This window comes from Scyliorhinus canicula, chromosome 2 (genome assembly GCF_902713615.1).
Source record: "Scyliorhinus canicula chromosome 2, sScyCan1.1, whole genome shotgun sequence".
NCBI lineage: Eukaryota > Metazoa > Chordata > Chondrichthyes > Carcharhiniformes > Scyliorhinidae > Scyliorhinus > Scyliorhinus canicula.
In genome coordinates this window covers 147,412,981-147,433,362 of record NC_052147.1, presented here as the reverse complement: position 1 = coordinate 147,433,362, position 20,382 = coordinate 147,412,981, and the positions used below count along the sequence as shown (strand labels likewise).

General features: G+C 46.0%; 1 protein-coding gene across 7 annotated transcripts in view; it reads right to left on the bottom strand.

Moving 5' to 3' along the window:
- agap1 (ArfGAP with GTPase domain, ankyrin repeat and PH domain 1) overlaps positions 1 to 20,382 on the bottom strand; it is a 959,457-nt gene that overhangs the window by 311,449 nt on the left and 627,626 nt on the right. For all 7 annotated transcript variants that reach the window (XM_038787582.1, XM_038787583.1, XM_038787584.1 and 4 more), the window contains one exon: positions 3,964 to 4,068. In XM_038787582.1, coding sequence (XP_038643510.1) covers positions 3,964 to 4,068 — 105 coding nt within the window. The remainder of the gene's footprint in view (positions 1 to 3,963; positions 4,069 to 20,382) is intronic.

Below are 20,382 nucleotides of genomic sequence, written 5' to 3'. Positions count from 1 at the left end.
GAGCGCAGGTGCCCGGCCTCATCATGAGAACAGCGACCGCGGCGATTTTGGACTGCCCCCTAACAAAGGGAAAGCTCGGCGTGCAGGGGCGCGTCCACGAGGTAAATATTGTTGATCCCGCAGAACTGGAGGGACAGAATTCCCCCACCAAGATTATCACCTGGAATGTCAGAGATCTCAACTGCCCAGTGAAAAGATCCAGAGTCTTTGCCCACTTAAGAATCATAGAATTTATAGAATTTACAGTGCAGAAGGAGGCCATTTGGCCCATCGAGTCTGCACTGGCTCTTGGAAAGAGCACCCTACTTAAGCCCATGCCTCCACCCTATCACTGTAACCCAATAACCCCACATTTTGGACACTAAGAGCAAATTATCATGGCCAATCCACTTAACCTGCACATCTTTGGACTGTGGGAGGAAACCGGAGCACCCGGAGGAAACCCACGCAGACACGGGGAGAATGTGCAGACTCCGCACAGACAGTGACCCAAGCCGGGAATCGAACCTGGGACCCTGGAGCTGCGAATCAACTGTGCTACTACTGCGCTACCGTGCTGCCCGAAAGCCGACATAATCTTCCTGCAGGAGACACACCTGAGGGAGAAGGACTGATTGTGGGTAAGAAAGGGCTGGGTAGCGCAGACGTACCATTCATGTTATGGGACGAGGGCTAGGGGAGTAGTCATACTAAACGGCAAGAGGACGAAGTTCAGAGACAAGGACAGTTACAGACCAAGGGGGACGGTATGTCATGGTCAGCGGTGTCCTAGACGGGGCACCGGTAGTTCTGGTAAATGTGTACACGCCCAACTGGGGCGACGCATACTTTATAAAAAAGACCATGGCGGAAATTCCCGACATGGATACCAACTGATCATGGGGGGGCGACTTTAACTGCGTACAGGACCCACTGACTGACCGATCAAACCCCAGAACGGGGAGAAAGACAGGCATGGCTAGGGATCTGGGAACATTCATGGAGCAGATGGGGGTGGTGGACCCATGGTGGTTCCTACACCCCGGTGAGAAGGAATTCTCGTTCTTCCACCAGTCCACAAGGTGTACACCCAAATTGACTTCTTTGCAGTGGGGAAATCGGTGCTTCCAGGAAACTCAAGAGCAGAATACTCTGCGATAGTCAACTCCAAACACTCTACACACAATGTGGTTGTGAGGTTGGAGATGGACCGTGCCCAGTGTCCCAAATGGAGGCTGGACATGGACCTCTTGGCCGACAAGGCCTCCTGCCAAAAAACATCACAGGCCATAGGCAAGTACATTACTAATAATCAGAACGGATAAGTCTCACCTTCCACGTTCTGGGAGGCACTGAAGGCTGTGATCAAGGAAGAAATTATAGCCTATAAGGCTCTCAGAGACAGTGAAGAGAAGGCGGCTAGGCTAGGCAACAACAGATCGACTCCATCCTGGAGGTCGACAGAAAGTATTCCGAGGCCCCGACTGCAGAGATTCTGGCGGTGAGGAAAAAGCTACAAATGGGCTTCAACCTGCTATCTACCAGGAAAGTAGTACACCAACTCCGCCAGATAGGGCGGACTTCTATGAGCATGGAGAAAAGGCTGGCCACCTACTGACTCACCAGCTGAGAGAGCAGACAGCCACAAGGGGGATAGCGCGGAAAAAACAGCAGAGGCATATTTAGCAAATTGGCAATTGAAAATGAAATGAAATCGCTTATTGTCACAAGTAGGCTTCAAATTAAGCTACTGTGAAAAGCCCCTGCTCGCCACATTCCAGCGCCTGTTCGGGGAGGCTGGTACGGGAATGCTGCTAGCCTGCTTTGAAAGCCAGCTCTTTAGCCCTGTGCTAAACCAGCCCCTGCGTGGCCAATCCATCTACCCTACACATCTTTGGGTTGTGGGGGTGAGACCCACGCAGACACGGGGAGAATGTGCAAACTCCACACGGTCAGTGAACCGGGGCCGGGATCGAATCTGGGACCTTGGCTGTGTGAGGCAGCAATGCTAACCACAGCACCACCATGCTGTCCTCTCCTTGCACACTGTTAAACTGCGGTGTGCCCACATCCATAAACATGCTATCCAGGAAGCTCTCAACCTCACAGTTGTTCAGGATTTCTGGCTCGCATGTACAGCCCGATAGGAAATGCTTGCATGTGGTGTGGAACACTCGGTGAATGCTGAACTGAATTTTGAGAAACTCAATGTCCCAAAAGCCCACTAACAGCTGGTGTGCACGGGATGACCGGCAATGTGCCAGCGAGTGGAGGATTAAATGTAGATTGCACACAACTACAACTTTCAAAACATGCTCCAGACATCTTTCACAGAACAAGATTACAGAGCTAGTCACTCTTGGAAGGCGCTAGCTTTGATCTCAAAGAAGATTGAAGGGTTCCAATTGTTGGTAGGGGGGTGATAAGAAACATAAATACAATGAATCCATTAAGGATTTCAATACAAGCTTCTTCACCCAGATTGTTGTGATAATGAAAACTCAGTATCACAAGGAGTAGCAAACCAGACGTGGATCTCACATCACTTCTTTATAGGTGCAAGACTTGGATGACCTATCAACACGACAAAAGGTGACGATGCATTCCATCTTTGCTATCTGAGATCTATTTCAACATCAAGCGGCAGGACTCCCCAATACCGAAGTTCCTGCAAAGAGCTGCTTACCTGGCATTGAGATATGTGCATCAGAGCTCAGCTTTGCTGGATCATCCACATGGTTCACATGGATGAATCCCAGATACCGAAGCAAAACTCTACAGCCAGCTGAACACAGGAACCCGCACCATAGGATGTCCTAAACTTAGATATAAAGACAATCTGAAAGCTGATCGCGGAGCTGGATCCTAATACACGGGGAAAAAATCTTGGACAGATCCAAATGAAGAAGTCTTTGTCATCGAGTGGTTTTGACATTTGAGGAGAACAAAGTCTTCAGGACAAGCAAGTGCAGGGCAAAGCTAATGCCTCCATCCATCCCTCCGACACTTGACTTCATATGCAGTATTTACAATTGGTTATGCAAATTGAGACTTGGCCTAATATCACACACGAGACAACATCAATCAAGAATGTAAGCATTTTTAACACTCATCCATCGAAGCGATAGGAGAATCCATCAGTTGAAACAAATAGTATCAGTGCATTCAAGGGGATAGTAGATAAAACCATAAGGGTGAATGGAGTAAGTAGAAGGATATGCTGATGGAGTGAGATTAATAAAGGAGAATAGAGTATGTAACGGCCTCCCCGAACAGGCGCCGGAATGTGGCGACTAGGGGCTTTTCACAGTAACTTCATTGAAGCCTACTCGTGACAATAAGCAATTTTCATTTTCATAGAGTAGAGAAATATGTTGATGGATTGAGATTAAGTAAACAGAATAAATGGAGGTTCACGTGCAGCATAAACACTGGTACAGACTAGAATGACCTTTTTCTATGCTCTATGTTGTATTTAATATCCAAAGTTAGAGTGATAATAATAATCTATATTAGTGTCACAAGTAGGCTTACATTAACACTGCAATGAAGTTACTGTGAAAAGCCCCTAGTCGCCACACTCTGGTGCCTGTTCAAGTACACTGAGGCAGAATTCAGAATGTCCAATTCTCCTAACAAGCATGTCTTATGGGACTTATGGGAGGAAGCCGGAGCGCCCAGAGAAAACCCACGCAGACATGGGCGAACATGCAGACTCCACACAGAGTGACCCAAGCTGGGAATTGAACCAGGGTCCCTGGCGCTGCGAAGCAATAGTGCTAACCACTGTGCCACCATGCCGCCCATATGATTTTATGTAAAGTCTTAAAATACCATGACGTTGAAATCGAAAATTAGAAACAACTTGAGTGTACGTGAGGATATTTCCACCAATTTAATTCTAGGAACAACAGCGCCTTCCAGTTGACTGTGTATGTGACTAACCCAGAGTTTGAGAAGAGCTGGATGAAATTGCACACTTACATGCAAACTTGGATGATATGTCAAGAGCCCGTTATCACACAGTGTTACGTACTTCTTCTTCCACTCTTTGTTCAGTGACTTCCCACTCCTCTTAAGAAGCATACCCTGTGGCGGGAAAAAACAAAACAGGTTGAAGGACGTTTAAGCGAGTTTGCATGTTAAGAGTCTATTGCAACACTGAATGGTTTCATTGGCTCCATTTTGTGGTTATACATTGCAGGATCTCCTACAATCCAACTGATTTTAAATCCACATTTTTAGGGCCTTAATGTGCCACCCGGACACTATGTACCCACTCTAAGAGAAACAGAACCAGCATCCAAAGGAATGGCCGATACTTGTCTGAGTGGCTGCACCCGTGCCCATCTTCATCCACTAGCTGGGTTCACATTTTTCATCCGGACTCGCTTCGCCAGCGAGTGAGTGAAGTGGAGAATTGAAATAATAGGCACTGGGGCAATGCTTGCAGATTGAGGGAGATGTTCTGCAAAGTGGTCATCCAGTTTGCATTTGATCTCCCTAGTTTAGTGGAGGCCATATTGTGATTGTAACAAACCAAACGGCTTGAATGCAGGACTCACATCGCTTTTTTTATACATATATTTTTTAATTTTTCCAATTAAGTGGCAATTTAGCTGGGCCAATCCACCTACCCTGCATATCTTTGGATTGTGGCCCACGCAGACATGGGGAGAATGTGCAAATTCCACACGGACAGTGACCCAGGGCTGGGAGCGAACCTGGGTACTCGACACCGTGAGGCAGCAGTGCTAACCATTACGCCACTGTGCCAACCACCCTCACATTTTTTAAACCCTCTGTCTAGGACATTGAATCTATAGCAAATTACTTACAGCATTTATCAAATGTGTATTATATGATATACAAGGCTATAAAATAACTGTCAATCTATTTACACGTTCCTTGGCTCTCTTTCCTTTTTTGGCTTAAAACATTGATTTTAATGTTGTTGAACATTTATCCTGCTTGTTACCATGAACATTGTTCCACATTTTACACCAGAAATAGTGGGAGATAAAGGGAATTCAATCCATTTCTGAATGGATGATGCAGCAGAGATCAGATACACGCACACAGCATCAGGTCACACCAGATGTAGAAGGCTCGAAAGCTCGAATCATATTTCCATAACATTTCTTCCTGAATAATTTGTAGAGTTATTCTTGGGCGAAGGAATTTCCTGCTGCTCTTTATAATGTGGCAGTACAAAGGATTTAGGGCCCTAGATTAGTAGAGTTGACACAGTATTTTGCTGCATGCAATGGTAGTCTCTAAGTTCCTTGACATTTTACTTTGGGAGAGACTTCTTCAGAACATTCCCCGCCAATCACTTCAAACTTAACTCTTCCATAGAACCTTCCGTATTTTTTAGAAAATTCACATGAAACGAGTCATTTGCAAAAACAACGCGGTCATTTTTTGCATGCCTGAAATTTGATGCTTTGACACCTTTGGAACCTGGGTTCAAATCCAGACCAGCCACCTATCTAAGGGTCCTACAGAAAATAACTATGAATAATTTAGTTCAGATCTCAGCCGATAGATCATCAGTCTGAAATGTTAACTTTGTTTTTCGTTCCAGAGAGGCTGACCTGCTGAGCATTTATTGTTTTTGATCCCAGCATGATGGTCAGTGCTGGCTCTGGGGTCCTAAAAGAAAAGTGGTTAGTTCCACAGCCGTAACGTCCTTCACCTTCATCAGCAACAAACCATCTTTGACAGGAATAAATTCTCCTCTCTTTGAAATAGTCACTGGTCTTAGGGGCACATCTCCACAGACAGCACCCTTATACTGCATCCAAGTGCCATTTGCACGCTTGAGCCTTGACAGTGAGCGAAAAAGCCATGTCAATCATAGAATGTTCCACTGGGCCTCAATGTTTCCTCACCGCAGGCATCTTGACATTTGCAACTCCTCTGGATACAACATTTGTATCTTTACTTGTCCCATTACCACTACTTTTGGTTTTTCACCATGAAACCTTTTGATTTGCACTGTGTCGCCTGCCAACGTAAGGTGGCCATCAACACCTATCCGTACATGCGCAGTAGTCTGCGCATGTGTAGAAAACCAATTATGTCACTCCGTTGCGCCCAGCCTGCCAGAAAGCTTTCTCATTCTGTCAATTTGAGGGGGTGGGGTGTTGTGTGGAAGCCAATCAGAGCTGTGGGAGCGGAACTAAACGTCACCTGCTGAGTGAGGACAATGTTGTTACCAATGAGGCTCAGAGTAATCTTTATTAGTGTCACAAGTAGGCTTACATTTACACTGCAATGAAGTTACTGTGAAAAGCCCCAAGTCGCCACACTCCGGCGCCTGTTCGGGTACACAGAGGGAGAATTCAGAATGTCCAATTCACCTAACACACACGTCTTTCGGGATTTGTGGGAGGAAACCGGAACACCCAGAGGAAACCCACACTGACACAGGGAGAATGTGCAGACTCCACACAGACAGTGACCCAAACCAGGAATTGAACCCATGTCCCTGGCGCTGTGAAGCAAGAGTAAGATTGTGAGTGAGTCAACCATCAAGGCGGCATGGTAACACAGTGGTAGCACAGTTGCTTCACAGTGCCAGGGTCCCAGATTCGATTCTCGGCTTGGGACACTGTCTGTGCGGAGGCTGCCCGTTGCCCCCCATGTCTGCGTGGGTTTCCTCCGGGTGCTCCGGTTTCCTCCTACAAGTTCCGAAAGACGTGCTGTTAGGTGAATTGGACATTCTGAATTCTCCCTCTGTGTACCCGAACAGGCGTCGGAGTGTGGCGACTAGGAGCTTTCCACAGAAACTTCATTGTAGTGTTAATGTAAGCCCACTTGTGACAATAAAGGTTATTATTATTATAAACGGTGCTAGGGATCACAGTCTGCTGTGTTCCCCTTCGATTGTAAGGGGAGTAGTCAGGCATTTCGGCAGACGCAAACGAGACTCCAGGAAGGTATGTTGCCTCCGGGAAGCAAGAGTCCTGGATGTCGCAGAGCGGCTGCAGGACATTCCAAAGGGGGAGGGTGAACGATATAGGGAAAAAAACGGGACGAGGTCCTACATGCTGAATTTAGGGAGTTAGGAAATACACTATAAAGTAGGACCTCAAATACTAATCTCAGGATTGCTACCGGGGGGGGGGGCTGCACGTGGCACAGTGGTTGGCATTGCTGCCTACGGCACTGAGGACCCGGGTTCGAATCCCAGCCCTGGGTCACTGTCCGTGTGGAGTTTGCACATTCTCCCCGTGTCTGCGTGGGTTTCACCCCCACAAGCTAAAAATGTGTAGAGTAGGTGGATTGGCCATGCTAAATTGCCCCTTAATTGCAAAAGAAATAATTGGATACTCTAAATTTTAAAAAAAGGATTGCTACCAGTGCCATGTGCTAGTCAGAGTAGGAATGACAGGATGGACATGATGAATACGTGGCTTGAGAGATGGTGCAGGAGGAAGGGATTCAGATTTTTGGGGCATTGGAACTGGTTCTGGGAGAGGTGGGACCATTACAAATCGGAAGGTCTAGACCTGAGCAGGATTGGAACCAATGTCCTCGGGGGGTTGTTTGCGAGTGCAGTTGGGGAGGGTTTAAACTAATGTGGCAGGAGGATGGGAAACAATGCAGGAAGTCAGAGGGTAGTAAAGAGGGGACAGAAACAAAAGCTGGTAAGGCGAAAAGTGGAAGGAAGAGAAACAGATTGAACTGCCTAGTATGACAGGCGGGTGGGAACCAGAGCAGTAGGTCAGCGGGAGAAGTAGCTGAGGGAGAGCGACAGACTAAGGTCAGTAAGTTAAGAGGAAGAGCAGGCAGGGAGTGGTTGTTCAACACAGCGTTTTAGGTTAGTATTTTAGGTCAGACAGATGAACCCAGGGCCGGGATTCGAACCTGGGTTCTCAGCGCCGCAGTCCCAGTGCTATCCACTGCGCCACATGCCACCCTATTCAGGATGGTTTCTTGAAACAATATGTAAATAGCCCAACTCGGGTGCTGGGAAATGAGCCCGGCCAGATGATCGAAGTTTCAGTAGGAGATCATTTCAGGACCAGTGATCATAATTCTGTAAGTTTTAAGCCGCTTATGGAAAAGGACAAGAGTGGTCCTCAGGTGAAGATGTGAGACTGGGGGAAGGCTAATTACAACAGCATTAGGCAGAATCCAGAGAGTGTTGACTGGGCGAGGCTGTTTGAGGGAAAATTAATATCTGGTATTCGAATGTCAGTTGATTAGAATTCAGGACCGGCATGTGCCGGTGGTGACGAAAGATAAGGGTGGCAGGTATAGGGAACCCTGGATAACGAGGGATATTATGAACCTTGTTAAAAAGAAAAAGGAAGCATTTGTAAGGTCTTAAAGGCTGACGATTGATGAAGCCCTTGAAGAATATAAAGCAAATAGGAAGGAACTTAAGGTGGGAGTTAGGAAGGCTAAAAGGGGTCATTGAAATGTCATTGCACACAGGATTAAGGAAAATCCTCAGGCTTTTTATACATATGTAAAGAGGAAGAAGGTAGCCAGAGAAAGGGTTGGTCCATTCACGGATATTGTAGGGAATCTATGTATGGAACCAGAGGAAATGGGAGGGATACTAAATTAATACTTTGCCTCAGTATTCACCAAAGAGAAGGACTTGGTAGATGAGGAGTATAGGGTAGAGTGTGTAGATATTGATATTAATAAAGAGGTGAGGTGTTGGGCATCTTAAAAAGTATTAAAGTAGATAAGTCCCTAGGGCCTGATGGGATCTACCCCGGAATACAGCGGGAGGAAATTGCTAGGGCCTTGACCATAATCTTTGTATCCTTATTGGCTACAGCTGAAGTTCTAGTGCTGTACTGTTTTTTTGTTCTTTGTGTCCTTTAGTGGCCTTCTCCTGTTTTGGGAGTTGTGGGGCAAACGTTGTTGGGCACAATGTGAGGTTTTCTTTTACCGGTTTGGAGACAGGATCCTGTGTGGTGTTTTCGTACAGCATCTGCATTTGTTTAAAACGTCTCTCAAACTTCATGGGAAACAGGTCTTTAATAACTGTTTGATAAGCATTTATGCTCCTGGCCACTGCCTATTCCATCGCTTGCAATGACGTCATGGAGTACAACACTATAACTGTGCATGGATGGCGTTGGCAACAAACGCAGCCTTTTACTTAATCTCTCCTGCCAGACCTTCCCATTTACTCTTCTCCCCATCCTCTCCCCTTTCACATGCTGGTGACCTATTGCATTTCTAATTTTTCTCAGTTCTCAGATGAAAAGGTACAGGCCTGAAACATGAACTCTCTTTGTTTCTCCACAGATGCTGGCCGACCCACTGAGAACTTCCAGCATTTTTTAAATTCCAGATTTCCAGCAATCTTCGGAAATTTGCTTTGGTAGAGAGAGGGAGAGAGGAATACTCCCTCACCCATTAAGAACAGCATGTTTGTCCTCGTGGCTGCCCAAAAAGTGGCAAAAGATTTAAATGAGGATTTTTTTTTAACCACGTGTAGTTCTTGCAACACATTATTTCACAGCCCTGCAGCAGCAAATTAAATCTAACTACATCTAAGAGAGTCTTTAAGTAGCAGCACATCTAGTAAATAATGACAAAATCGACATGCCACTGCTTCAAGATGATGGATGTTGCCTGCAGTAACCTCTTCACCAGCGTAAGCATAAACAAGTTTGTTATGTGAGAATAAGTACCTTTGAATGAACCTAACGTTACCTCCTCTACAAGGCCGGTGGAAATGGGTTCTCCAGCAGCACCAGTGATAATGGTGAAATAGATAAGCTGATTCTTATCATTAGGGTGCAGGGGCACTTCAAAGAATCAGTCTACAGATCTCCTCTATTAAGGCCATCCCATAGGTTTTATCAGAGGATATATATAGCTATGCTTTGCCTTGTGTAACCTGATGGCTATCTTGTCCACTTGTCCTGAGGGAGCATGCTTCTGAGCAGTTCCCAAATACATGGATTTCTGCCTGAGGGTTGTAGGGGTCAATCGTGTGCCACAGTGGGATTAATACAGTTCCAGCCTAGCCAAAAGCAAATTAGCACAAAGAACAGAGCACTTGGGATACAGGAAGAACTCTTGTGTTTAAACAAAGCCTGAGCTCCCCAATGGCTCAAGCTGATAGACAGGCAATATGCTGTGGTTTGCGATACAGGTGGAAAACACATGTTTGAATGATCTGTTAAACCCAGAGCTGAGCTTCAAACCTGATATTCACAGGACTGAGCTTAAAACTGGTCCAAGACAAAATAATAAGAGCACATAAATGATAAAGAAAATGGAAAGGAAACATGACAACACATTGTTGGAACCTTTTTAAAAAGTTGCCACCTCTCCTAACATAAAGGAGAAACTGGTAGCCAGCTAGAGTATTGCTTGGAAGGCATGAACACTTGGAATAAAAACAGAAAGTGCTGGGAACATTCAGTAAATCTGACAGCATCTGTGGAGAGAGAAACAAAGTTTAATGTTTCAAATCAAATGTGCCTCTTCTTCAAGGTTCCAAACTCTGATTGCCTCTCCACAGATGCTGCCAGATCTGTTGAATTTTCCCAGTCCTTTGTTTTTATTTCAAACCTCAAGCATCTAGAGTATTTTGCTTCTTTTTGTGTACACTTGGAAGACTTGTATGGCAAGTTAGAAAACAGGAATACTAATCTGCCTTTGCCTTCCCCTGTATAATTCAGTTTCATCCAAGAGTCTTCCTGTTCTGGGTTAGCTTAATATCCAACTCTTTTGCAAGAGTCTACACCTCCCAAACCTGCAACCTCTACCACCAGGAAGGACCAGATCAGCAGACTCATGGGAACATTACCACCTGCATAATCCCCTCCAAGTCACACACCATCATCACGTGGAACTATATTACAGTTCCTTCACCGTTGTTGGGTCAAAATCGTGGAACTTCCTCCCTAACAGCACTGTGGGTGTATCTATACCACAGGGTCTACTGTGGTTCAAAGGGCAATTATGGATGGGCAATAAATGCTGCTATAGCCAACGGCACCCACATCCCCTGAAAGAATTTTTAAAATGAGACACCACACAAGGTTTAAAGCAGTCAATTTCTAAATCTGCTGTGAACTTTCAATTCCTGCTAATGTACCCATGAGGGAAAGGTGAAGGGGCTGAACTGTTAAGTCTACAATACTTAAATAATGCAGAAAACACTTTGTACTAAAACCTTGTATGTATAACAAATGTGACCAATATCTGAAAATCTATCACTCAGCATTGCACTTTACCCACCAGCAATGATAAAACACTGCTCATAAATTTATATTAAAACTCTGCTCAATAGCAATTATTTACCAACAAAGATATATTGATTGTGTTTGCCACCAGAGATTTGTACTAACTGAGCCAATCAGTCAGTGAGGCTGAAGCATTCGGGTGCCAAAGGGCAGTAACTCACACTATCCGGTTAAATCCTCCTGATCATTACTACAACAGTGCAAACAACTAATGATGAGTCAAGTGAAACTCTCCCCTGGGACTGTCATTTGCACATGAGGCGGTGTTCAGGTTGCTCCCGGGGAGCCATATCAAAGATTAGAAGGGAAGAAGCTGTGCCCGTCAATTAAATCCCCATCACTTCCCTTTCAGCACCCCTGAGCTAGTCAACAGTGGGTTTCCATGTAAGATGTCACAATAATATTAAACATTTACCTAGGAGGAGATAACAAAGGCAGCAACTCCATTAAGGGAGTCAGATGAAAGCCTTGCTAGAGTGGTTTGTCATTTGTAATCTTTGAGTTATTATAGGTTCTGTCTTTGAGATGGGTCTTATTTTATGCAATGTTGCATAACCGTTATCATCATTTTACCTTTAGGTTACTTTTCTCAGTTCTTTTTGGTCTCTCACATCATTCCTCGGTGACTGCGGGGTGGCTGGTGCTTGACCCTGTAAACAACCAAGCACCTTGCAAATGGGATATGGCTGCCTGTCGTCACACGATCCCTGGGAAAGGATCATCTCTCCCTGGTAGCTTGGCGCCTTCATACTGCACCAGAGCCACTGGGTTGCAAGAATTGTTAATTTAGCTGCAAGGGAATTGAGTTGCACTCGTGCAAAGCAGTCATAGTTTTGAGGTGCAACACTGTCGTACACGTGGCAGCATCTCTTTAGGGCTATTTCACAGAAGAGTAGGGAGGTTCTCCCCGTTGTCCTGGCCAACATTCACCCCTCAACCAACATCACTAATCACATTGCTGTTTGTGTAAGCTTGCTGTGCATATATTGACTGCTGCGTTCACTACGTTACGACAGTGACTAAACTTCAAAGGTCTTTAGTGGCTGTCAAGGTCTTTGGGGTGTTCAGAGGTTGAGTTATAGAAAGGCAAATTTTTCTGTAACTGTTTCTTTCTCTCAAAATCATTTATGTTTTAAATGTATTTAGTGAGTAACCTCGGACTTTCGTTGTTCTGTGTCACACTTTGGCTTCTGATGAAGACAAATAATGTGCTCCACGGCTGACAGGAAATACCATGGAACAAAGTTACTTTAGATTAGGTTAGGCTATTCCTCATCCTGTGGGCAGAATTTAATGTCCTCCTCTCTGACAAACATGGTGGCAGGGGGCATTTATTTGGGTGGATGGGCACCCATGGGCGGAGACTCTACCGCTTTCCCTCCTGTGCCCCAATTAATCCTGTGGCGGGTAAGGCGCATAGAAATGTTTCCACTCGGTTTTGAACCATGCACTTCTCACGCATGAGGTGAATGTGATAACCACTACACCACAGGAACACTGCCAGTCTTTCCGTCCTACCGCCAACTGAGGCCTTTAATTGAGCAATTAATATCCACTTTAAGAGCCTCATCCTGCTGTCACCAGCAATATATGGTGGATGCACCTTGCAGGGCCACTTACGGATTCAAGGGAGCCAGCATTGGGAAGTGGGAGCAGGCTGAGGGACATCTCTAAGCCCTTGTTGCCTTTTCCCCTCCCCGGACTGGGATCGTGCGATGGTCTTGGGCCTCAGGTAAATGTTTTACTGCCAGCAGCCAACACCTCCCCGGAGCTGACACCAGAAAATAGAGCTGCTGGCCAATCAGGGGCTGACAGCTCTCAGCAGGCAGGGCTTCTCCCCAACCCCACCAATAGCCCATTATCCCAAGGAAGTCATGCCACTGCCCAGTTAAGTGTCGAAATGGTAAATCATTCAACTTCCCAAAAACAGCCGACAGGGGCTCGCACCAGCTTTCCTGTCTGCTGGCAAAAATCTCCGTCGCCTTCATTAAATACCATGCTGTTTGTACAGTATTAAGATGGTGACACAGAGGTTAGCAATACTGCCTTACAGCCCCAGACTTGGGTTCATATCCGGCCTTGGATGACTGTTTATGTGGGGTTTGCGCATTCTCCCCATGTCTGGGGGGTTTCCTCCGGGAGCTCCAGTTTCCTCCCACAGTCAAAAGATGTGCAGTTTAGGTGTATTGGTATGATCAATGTACAGGGATACAGCGGGGGAGTGGGCCTAGGTAGAGTGCTCTTTTCGAGGGTCGGTTCAGATCCGATGGATCGAATGGCCTCCTTCTGCACTGTATGGATTCTTTGGAAGACAAGAATTCTCCAGCACATGCACTGCTGGAATAAGAAGCAAGAACCTTAATTACCTTGCTGACACAGAATCTGCTTGATCACGTGCTTGAACTACAAGATGCTGCCCGCTGCTCTATTTGATATTTAGAGAACATTTTAGCAATCTACAACAGGTTAAGACCCATCTAGTACTGAGACTGCATTTCAAATCCAACATATTAATCCAAACATTAAGTTAAAAAGATGCACAAAATGGTTGCATTAAAGTACTTTCTCTCTGATTTTAAAACATTTAAAATGCAGCTAACCCATACTTCAGCTAAGTATAAAAAGCATCTAAAGATTTGGGTATGGATTAGAGCTATCCTATTTTCTTGAGCACATGTGAAGTAACGAGAATGATTCCCTTTCTGCTATATCTATAAACGGTATATCCTGTTATTGTGCTTTTCTATTTAGAACAGATCCTTCTTCATCTGGCAGCCCCCCGATTATTGTCCTGCCTCTTGAATCTTACAGTCTCGAAGCATAAGGCGGCTCCCAAATTTCATTGTCAGTGACATAATGAGGCAAGCAGACAATGTAATTTGTTCCCTGTTCAATGGCCAATGTACGGAAACATGTTTTTGTGCAGTTAGTGAAGCCAAATTGTAAATGCGTTTGTAAGAACACTTTCAAGATCTCTCTACATCCAGGCATTGGAAATTTTCATCCTTATGTTTATTATGGAGAGGTAGCAGCAGGGCAACCTCATCACGTTCTTGTAAAATGTGTTTGAAGCTCTGAGTGATGGTAGAGAGGTGCAGCAGCTTCATTCTTTATACTGTGAGCACCTGCTGTGTCAGGTGCATTAGCATCCATAAAGCTGCACCCCCTCTCAAAGACTGGAGAACCGAGGTGACCTTCTCATCATTATCCCGTTCATTTCCTCCCACAGCGCGATGCCCATCACACAACCTGCTCATCAAAGTGGTTCGAGCTGGAGCTGGATCCAAGTACTAATGGGGGGGAAGTAATCTTGTTTAAATAAAAACCAACGCGTTAAACCACTCTGCTCTCCATTGTTAAAAAGGGAAACTGTCAGTGAGTGTCTTGACTGTCAGCCCACCACTCGTCATGATTGACACACTTCGGCCCTCACGACAACGGGTTGTATGGTTTATTACATAGAGCACATCTCCCACGCCTTGTCTCCACACAACTGGAACTGTCATACTGGGAGATTGTGAAGAATACAAATGTAATGTACCCACAGTTCAGCTAATGGGATTTGACACAGGCTTTAAGTTTAATGAAGAAAGTTGCCAGTAGCAACAAAACTGTCACTGCTTGCGAAGTGCAATTAATAAAGGCTCCGACAACATTACTCCAGACTGCAGCCAGCAAAAGGTACTCTTAGTTCAAGCTGTGGTAAATTAGCTGGCCAATTTTTCCTTAAGTACCTGCACCATTTACCGAGCAATTTATTAATTTTTTTTGTCTGCCATTGGCACACAAAGGGATGTAATTTTGCACCTGACGTCCATTCAAGATGTGACTCATTTGAAATGAATTGTGGTATTTATGTCAGGTAATGAATAGGTTGTCACTGGGTGTCCAATTTATAACCATTCTGGAAAAAATACAGAAGGTTCAAGTTGCTAAAACACAGCCTCGCCACAGCTCCCGACTGACCCAAGAGGATTACATCTCACAATTAATCATGATGGACAGGGTATTCTGATCACGCCAAGGTTAGTCAGCGGGGTGGTGCAGTGGGAGAATTGGATGATACAATGGGTTAAACAATGCCACTCCCCCACTACCAGAACCCCAATCCCTTTCTGGGGCCTGGGTTCAAGATGTAGCCATCTGAGATGGCCACGTACAAAGGACCATGGGAATTATGGCCAACCCAGGACTCGGCAGATACAGAGCTTTTGTGTATTTAAAACTCAGGTAGTAAGATAGATCGAAACCCCCGTGCGTTTGCATTCTAATGGCCCATTTCCCCGGAACAATAGGACTCCACTCAAGAAACCGATGCAGCCACAATCTGATCGGGGCCACTCCCTTTACTCAGAGAACCCAACTGTCAAGGTCAATAACCGCTGAGGACCCGCCCAGCCACCAAGGCACCCGCCCCTTTATTGGCCAAAATCGAAGGCAGTGATCAGAGCCCTGTCGAATTATTGGGTGCATGATTAAGGAACGCCCCAAAGAGCGCAAAACCCTCGAGGGATAAAAGAGACACAGCCATGGGAGTTTGGGTCTCTTTTGGATACGGCTTGTGCCAGCCTCTTTTGGGATCGGCCTGTGCCCACACCAATCGCAGCATAACGACCAGACAGCCAAGTTCAAGACCAACGATCGCTATCTGACGGATGAGCCCAGCAGAGATAGAACCACTTCTTCAAACCAGCCATATGAGATCAAAATAAAGGCTTTATCAATCTGCACAGCGCCGGTCACCCTGAAGTTAAGTATAGGTTATTGTAGCTGATAGGTGTAGTTTAACTTGTAGTATATTGTGTTTGCATGTCAAAGTAATCCTTGTGTATTTCAATAAACCATCTTTGAACTTGAACTGACTAACTGGTTGTGTGGTCATTTGACCGATATACAGGAAAGCCTTGTGGTTCAGCAAGAGAAATAGAAATACCCACAGTATTGGCGACGCTGTTGGGACATAACATCATATCATAAAAAGAGCCTCATTTATTAAAGAGGGCAACAAAGTCAACCCAAATGTGTGTCTGCGTGTCTTTACAGTCTCTGCGCTGTTAATGGGATGTGTGAGAATAGTCCAATGGGAAGTCTGGGAATTGCCCAGCGGGAGGTCCGAGGACAGCCTAGCAGGACGTCTGGGGATAATCCAATGGGAAATTTGTGGTTCACCTAACGGGAAGTCTGAGGACAGTACTGACAAAGTCCAATTTTTTTAATTCTATCCGGGATGTGGTGTGGGGCTTCAGCACAACTGTCTACAATTTAACACACCCAGGAATTGAATTAGCAACTTTACTTAAGGCTGGTAGCAGCAATGGAAACACCCACACTATTGGAATGAGGTGCAATCGAGGCTAGGCAGGGTAGAGGAATTCCATCAACACTGGATACCAAAACTGACAAAGTATAGGAAGGAAAACACTGGGAGCAATTCTCCGGCTGCGTTGCACTCAAACGAAAGCACAATGCCGCTGGTGAATGCTGTGAGCAAGCCTCCCGACAGGCTCTGCGCCTCGCAGGATTCTCCGATGTCCCGCGAGATTCTCCGAAGTCCTGCGTGACGTCGGAGTCGGAACTCTGCTCCAAATGGGCGTAACCAAACGGTGCTCCCGGATGTAGGTCATCAACCCACTTACGAGCGACTCACCCGGGATCCAGTGGGCTCCCTCGATTCTTCGGCCTCCCTAGTTGCCGGGCGATCTGGGCAACTTTTCAAAATGGCAGCCTGATCGCGGAGTTCAGATCCCTAGTGCTTAAATAAAATTCAAATTCTCAGTGTGGGCTAAACCGGTGAGGAACTCCTCAGGGCCCAAAAAGGTGACTTAGTGTCATTGAGTTGCGGTGGGCAGAGCTGGCGGGAAACTCCCTGAAAAACCCGCAACAAATTAACTTACAAACGTTTTGGGAGAATCGCGTGTAGCAGACTGGTTCGTCAATCTGAGTAGCTATAGCAGGATTAACCGGAGAGTCGAATCCAAGTAGGAGAATCGTTAACAGTTTAATAAATGTGTTAAAGCTATCTCCAAGTCTGAACCTTCCTTTGTGCACATCAAGGAAACAGCTTATGCTATGTCAAGAGCATAACAAAACATGGTTGTGTGCTGTGTCCTTATATATGGGTTGGTGTAATGCCCTCCTGTGGTAGTGTCACCTCTGTGTGTGTCTTGAATGCCCATTGGTCATGTCCTATTTTACTAGCCTATTGGTTCAATGTCTGTGTGTCATGTCTCTGGTGCTCCCTCTAGTGTCTAGCTAGGTGTAGTGTGTTCACATTAACCCCTTGTGTATTTACAGTGATGCATATCACCACATCCCCCCTTTTTTGTGTTACATGTTTTCGGTACAGTGTTAAAGAAAATTGAACAAACAAGGGGCAGCAGGGTAGCATGGTGGTTAGCATAAATGCTTCACAGCTCCAGGGTCCCAGGTTCGATTCCCGGCTGGGTCACTGTCTGTGTGGAGTCTGCACGTCCTCCCCCTGTGTGCGTGGGTTTCCTCCGGGTGCTCCGGTTTCCTCCCACAGTCCAAAGATGTGCGGGTTAGGTGGATTGGCCATGCTAAATTGCCCGTAGTGTCCTAATAAAAGTAAGGTTAAGGGGGGGTTGTTGGGTTACGGGTATAGGGTGGATACGTGGGTTTGAGTAGGGTGATCATGGCTCGGCACAACATTGAGGGCCGAAGGGCCTGTTCTGTGCTGTACTGTTCTATGTTCTAAGGTAGATGAGTGATGCTATGTACAAGTTATGATGACTGTGATGACTATACAATAGTATACAAGACCAAATAATAGTTGCAATGACTTTGAGGATAAGACAATACAAAATAAAAGTTATGAGTCCAATAGTTCATGAATTTATATGGTCTGGTATAGAAGTGTCAATGGTGACGTTGTCATTCCACTGTGAATAGCAAACGTGAATTGGTAAGATGCATCATCCTGCCATGGTATGTCATTGTACTGAGCTGAGCAGTAACAGTGTCCCTCATGGGCAGAGTTGTACCCTGTCGTACCAGTCGTTGTTCCATTGTTGTTGTTTTTGTCGTGCTTGCTGTCGACGTTGTTGCCTTTGGTACGCTTCTTGTTATTGTCTTTGATGTTGTTGTTGTGTTGGTTGGTTTTGTTGTCGTGTTTTCTGTGCTCAAGGACCACACTCTGTGGATAATACGAGTCCTTCACACAATTACTCATGTCAGCGTGCTTTGTGGCATCTGCTGTTTCCTTGAGCGTGCCGTCACTGAGTTCACGGCACTCCCCGTCTGGAGTCATGTCCGGCTTACTTGAATCAGCTTTGGCTTGTCGATGCTCTCCGTCTGGAGTCTGGTCTGTTGCACCTGAGTCAGTTTTGGCTTGTCGATGCTCCCCATCTGGAGTATGGTCTGTTTCACCTGAGTTAGTTTTGGCTTGTCGATGCTCCCCATCTGGAGTATGGTCTGTTTCACCTGAGTTAGTTTTGGCTTCTTAACGCTCCACATCTGGAGTCAAAACGTTCAGGAATGCATTTGCTTGTGGAGAGGCTCGAGCGGATGAGGATTGAATGAATGTGGTGTCACCGGAGTCACCAGTAGCCTCACTGTGATTGTCGAGTGCCTCTGTAAATTCTAGCTGAGGTCTGTCACGTTGCACATCTGGTATGGGAAGTGGGATGCCATTGTCACTTGTCGCACATACAGTGGGTAGAGCCTCAGTGTCTTCTTGTCCTTCGCTTGAGCTGGGTAGACTGTCAGAGTCTTCTTCTGGTGGCTCAAACAATCTGGGTGGACTGTCATAGTTGTTCATGTGAGCGTGGTAGACTGTCTAGTCTTTCTGTTGTTCACTTGAGCGTGGCAAGCGTGGCTGCTGCTGGTTGCTGAGAGGAGGTTGCTAGACCCTCATGGTCTTGTTCATGCAGGGATTGCGCTCTGGAGTCTTCAGTTCCTTCCATCGTGGAGTCTGTCCACGAGCTCGCTGTGGAGGCTTGTGTCACTCCCTCTGCGGAGTCTTACAGCGTTCCCTGTGTGGAATAGTGCATTGGTCTCGCTGTGGAGACTGTCATCACTTCTTGTGTGGAGGCTGGGACCCTTCGTGGTGCGTGGACCACTCTCTGTGTGGCAGCAGGCCGCTCTCTGTGGGCTTGTACCGCTCTCTGTTTCTTGGCGTCGGCCGCAGCATAATCCTGCAGTCACGAGTCGGGATGTCGTAAATGCTGGGCTGAGGATTCCCCAATCCAAAGATCTCGTCGTCAGGGTCTTCAATGTGCAACACCTCTAGTTGCGGTTCGGATTTAGTACTGGGGTAGCCACCTCCCAAGATGAAATTTTCGTCTGAGTCGTTGTCTTCCAAGACCATATCATCTTCTAGGACGGTGCTTACTGCATGTTGCTGGATTCAGCCGAGGTTACTTTCAGCTACTGGTCGAATTTCAGGCATTGTGCTGTCGTTCCAGGTGAAAGAATCGGGTTTTACGACTTTAAACTTTTTTTCCGTGTTTTGGGACATTTCCCCTTTAAGTGGGCATGGTCCGGGGCCTCTGACATCATGAAGCGTGTGACGTAGAGCGTAGGAAGCGATTGCGCATATCGCTGTTCCTTTACTTGGGGCCTTTCTCGCAATTACGCATGCACGACTTCTCGCGCATGCGCAAACGGACCTTCCCGTTCTGTGCGCTCTTCGCACAACTGCGCATGTGCAGCTCCTTTTTCAAGATGGCTGCAAATCAAAACTGCCATTTGTTGCTGTAAGCCTACCTCGTGGTGGATTTTGGGGCCTCTTTTACCGTTTGTTCTTGTATGTTCCTCGCAGAATTCTTGGAATTTGTCCAGGACTGCCTGGAAGTCACTCTTGTTTTGCCCCTTTGAGTATTTGAAGGTCTGGAATATTTCAGCTGCTCTTGGACCCGCGATGGTAAGTAGAAGCTTTATTTTCTCTGCACCGCCACGCCATCTACGTCAGACGCTACCAGGTAGATCTCGAGTCTCTGCCTGAACGCACGCCAGTTAATTAAAGAATTAATGAAAGAAAGACTTGCATTTATATAGTGCTTTTAACATCCACTGGACATCTCAAAGAGCTTTACAGCTAATTAAGTATTTAAAAAAAAAGTGTGGTTACTGTCGTAATTTAGGAAACACAGCAGCCAAGTTGCACACAGCAAGATCCCACAAATCGCAATGTCATAATCTGTCTTTGGTG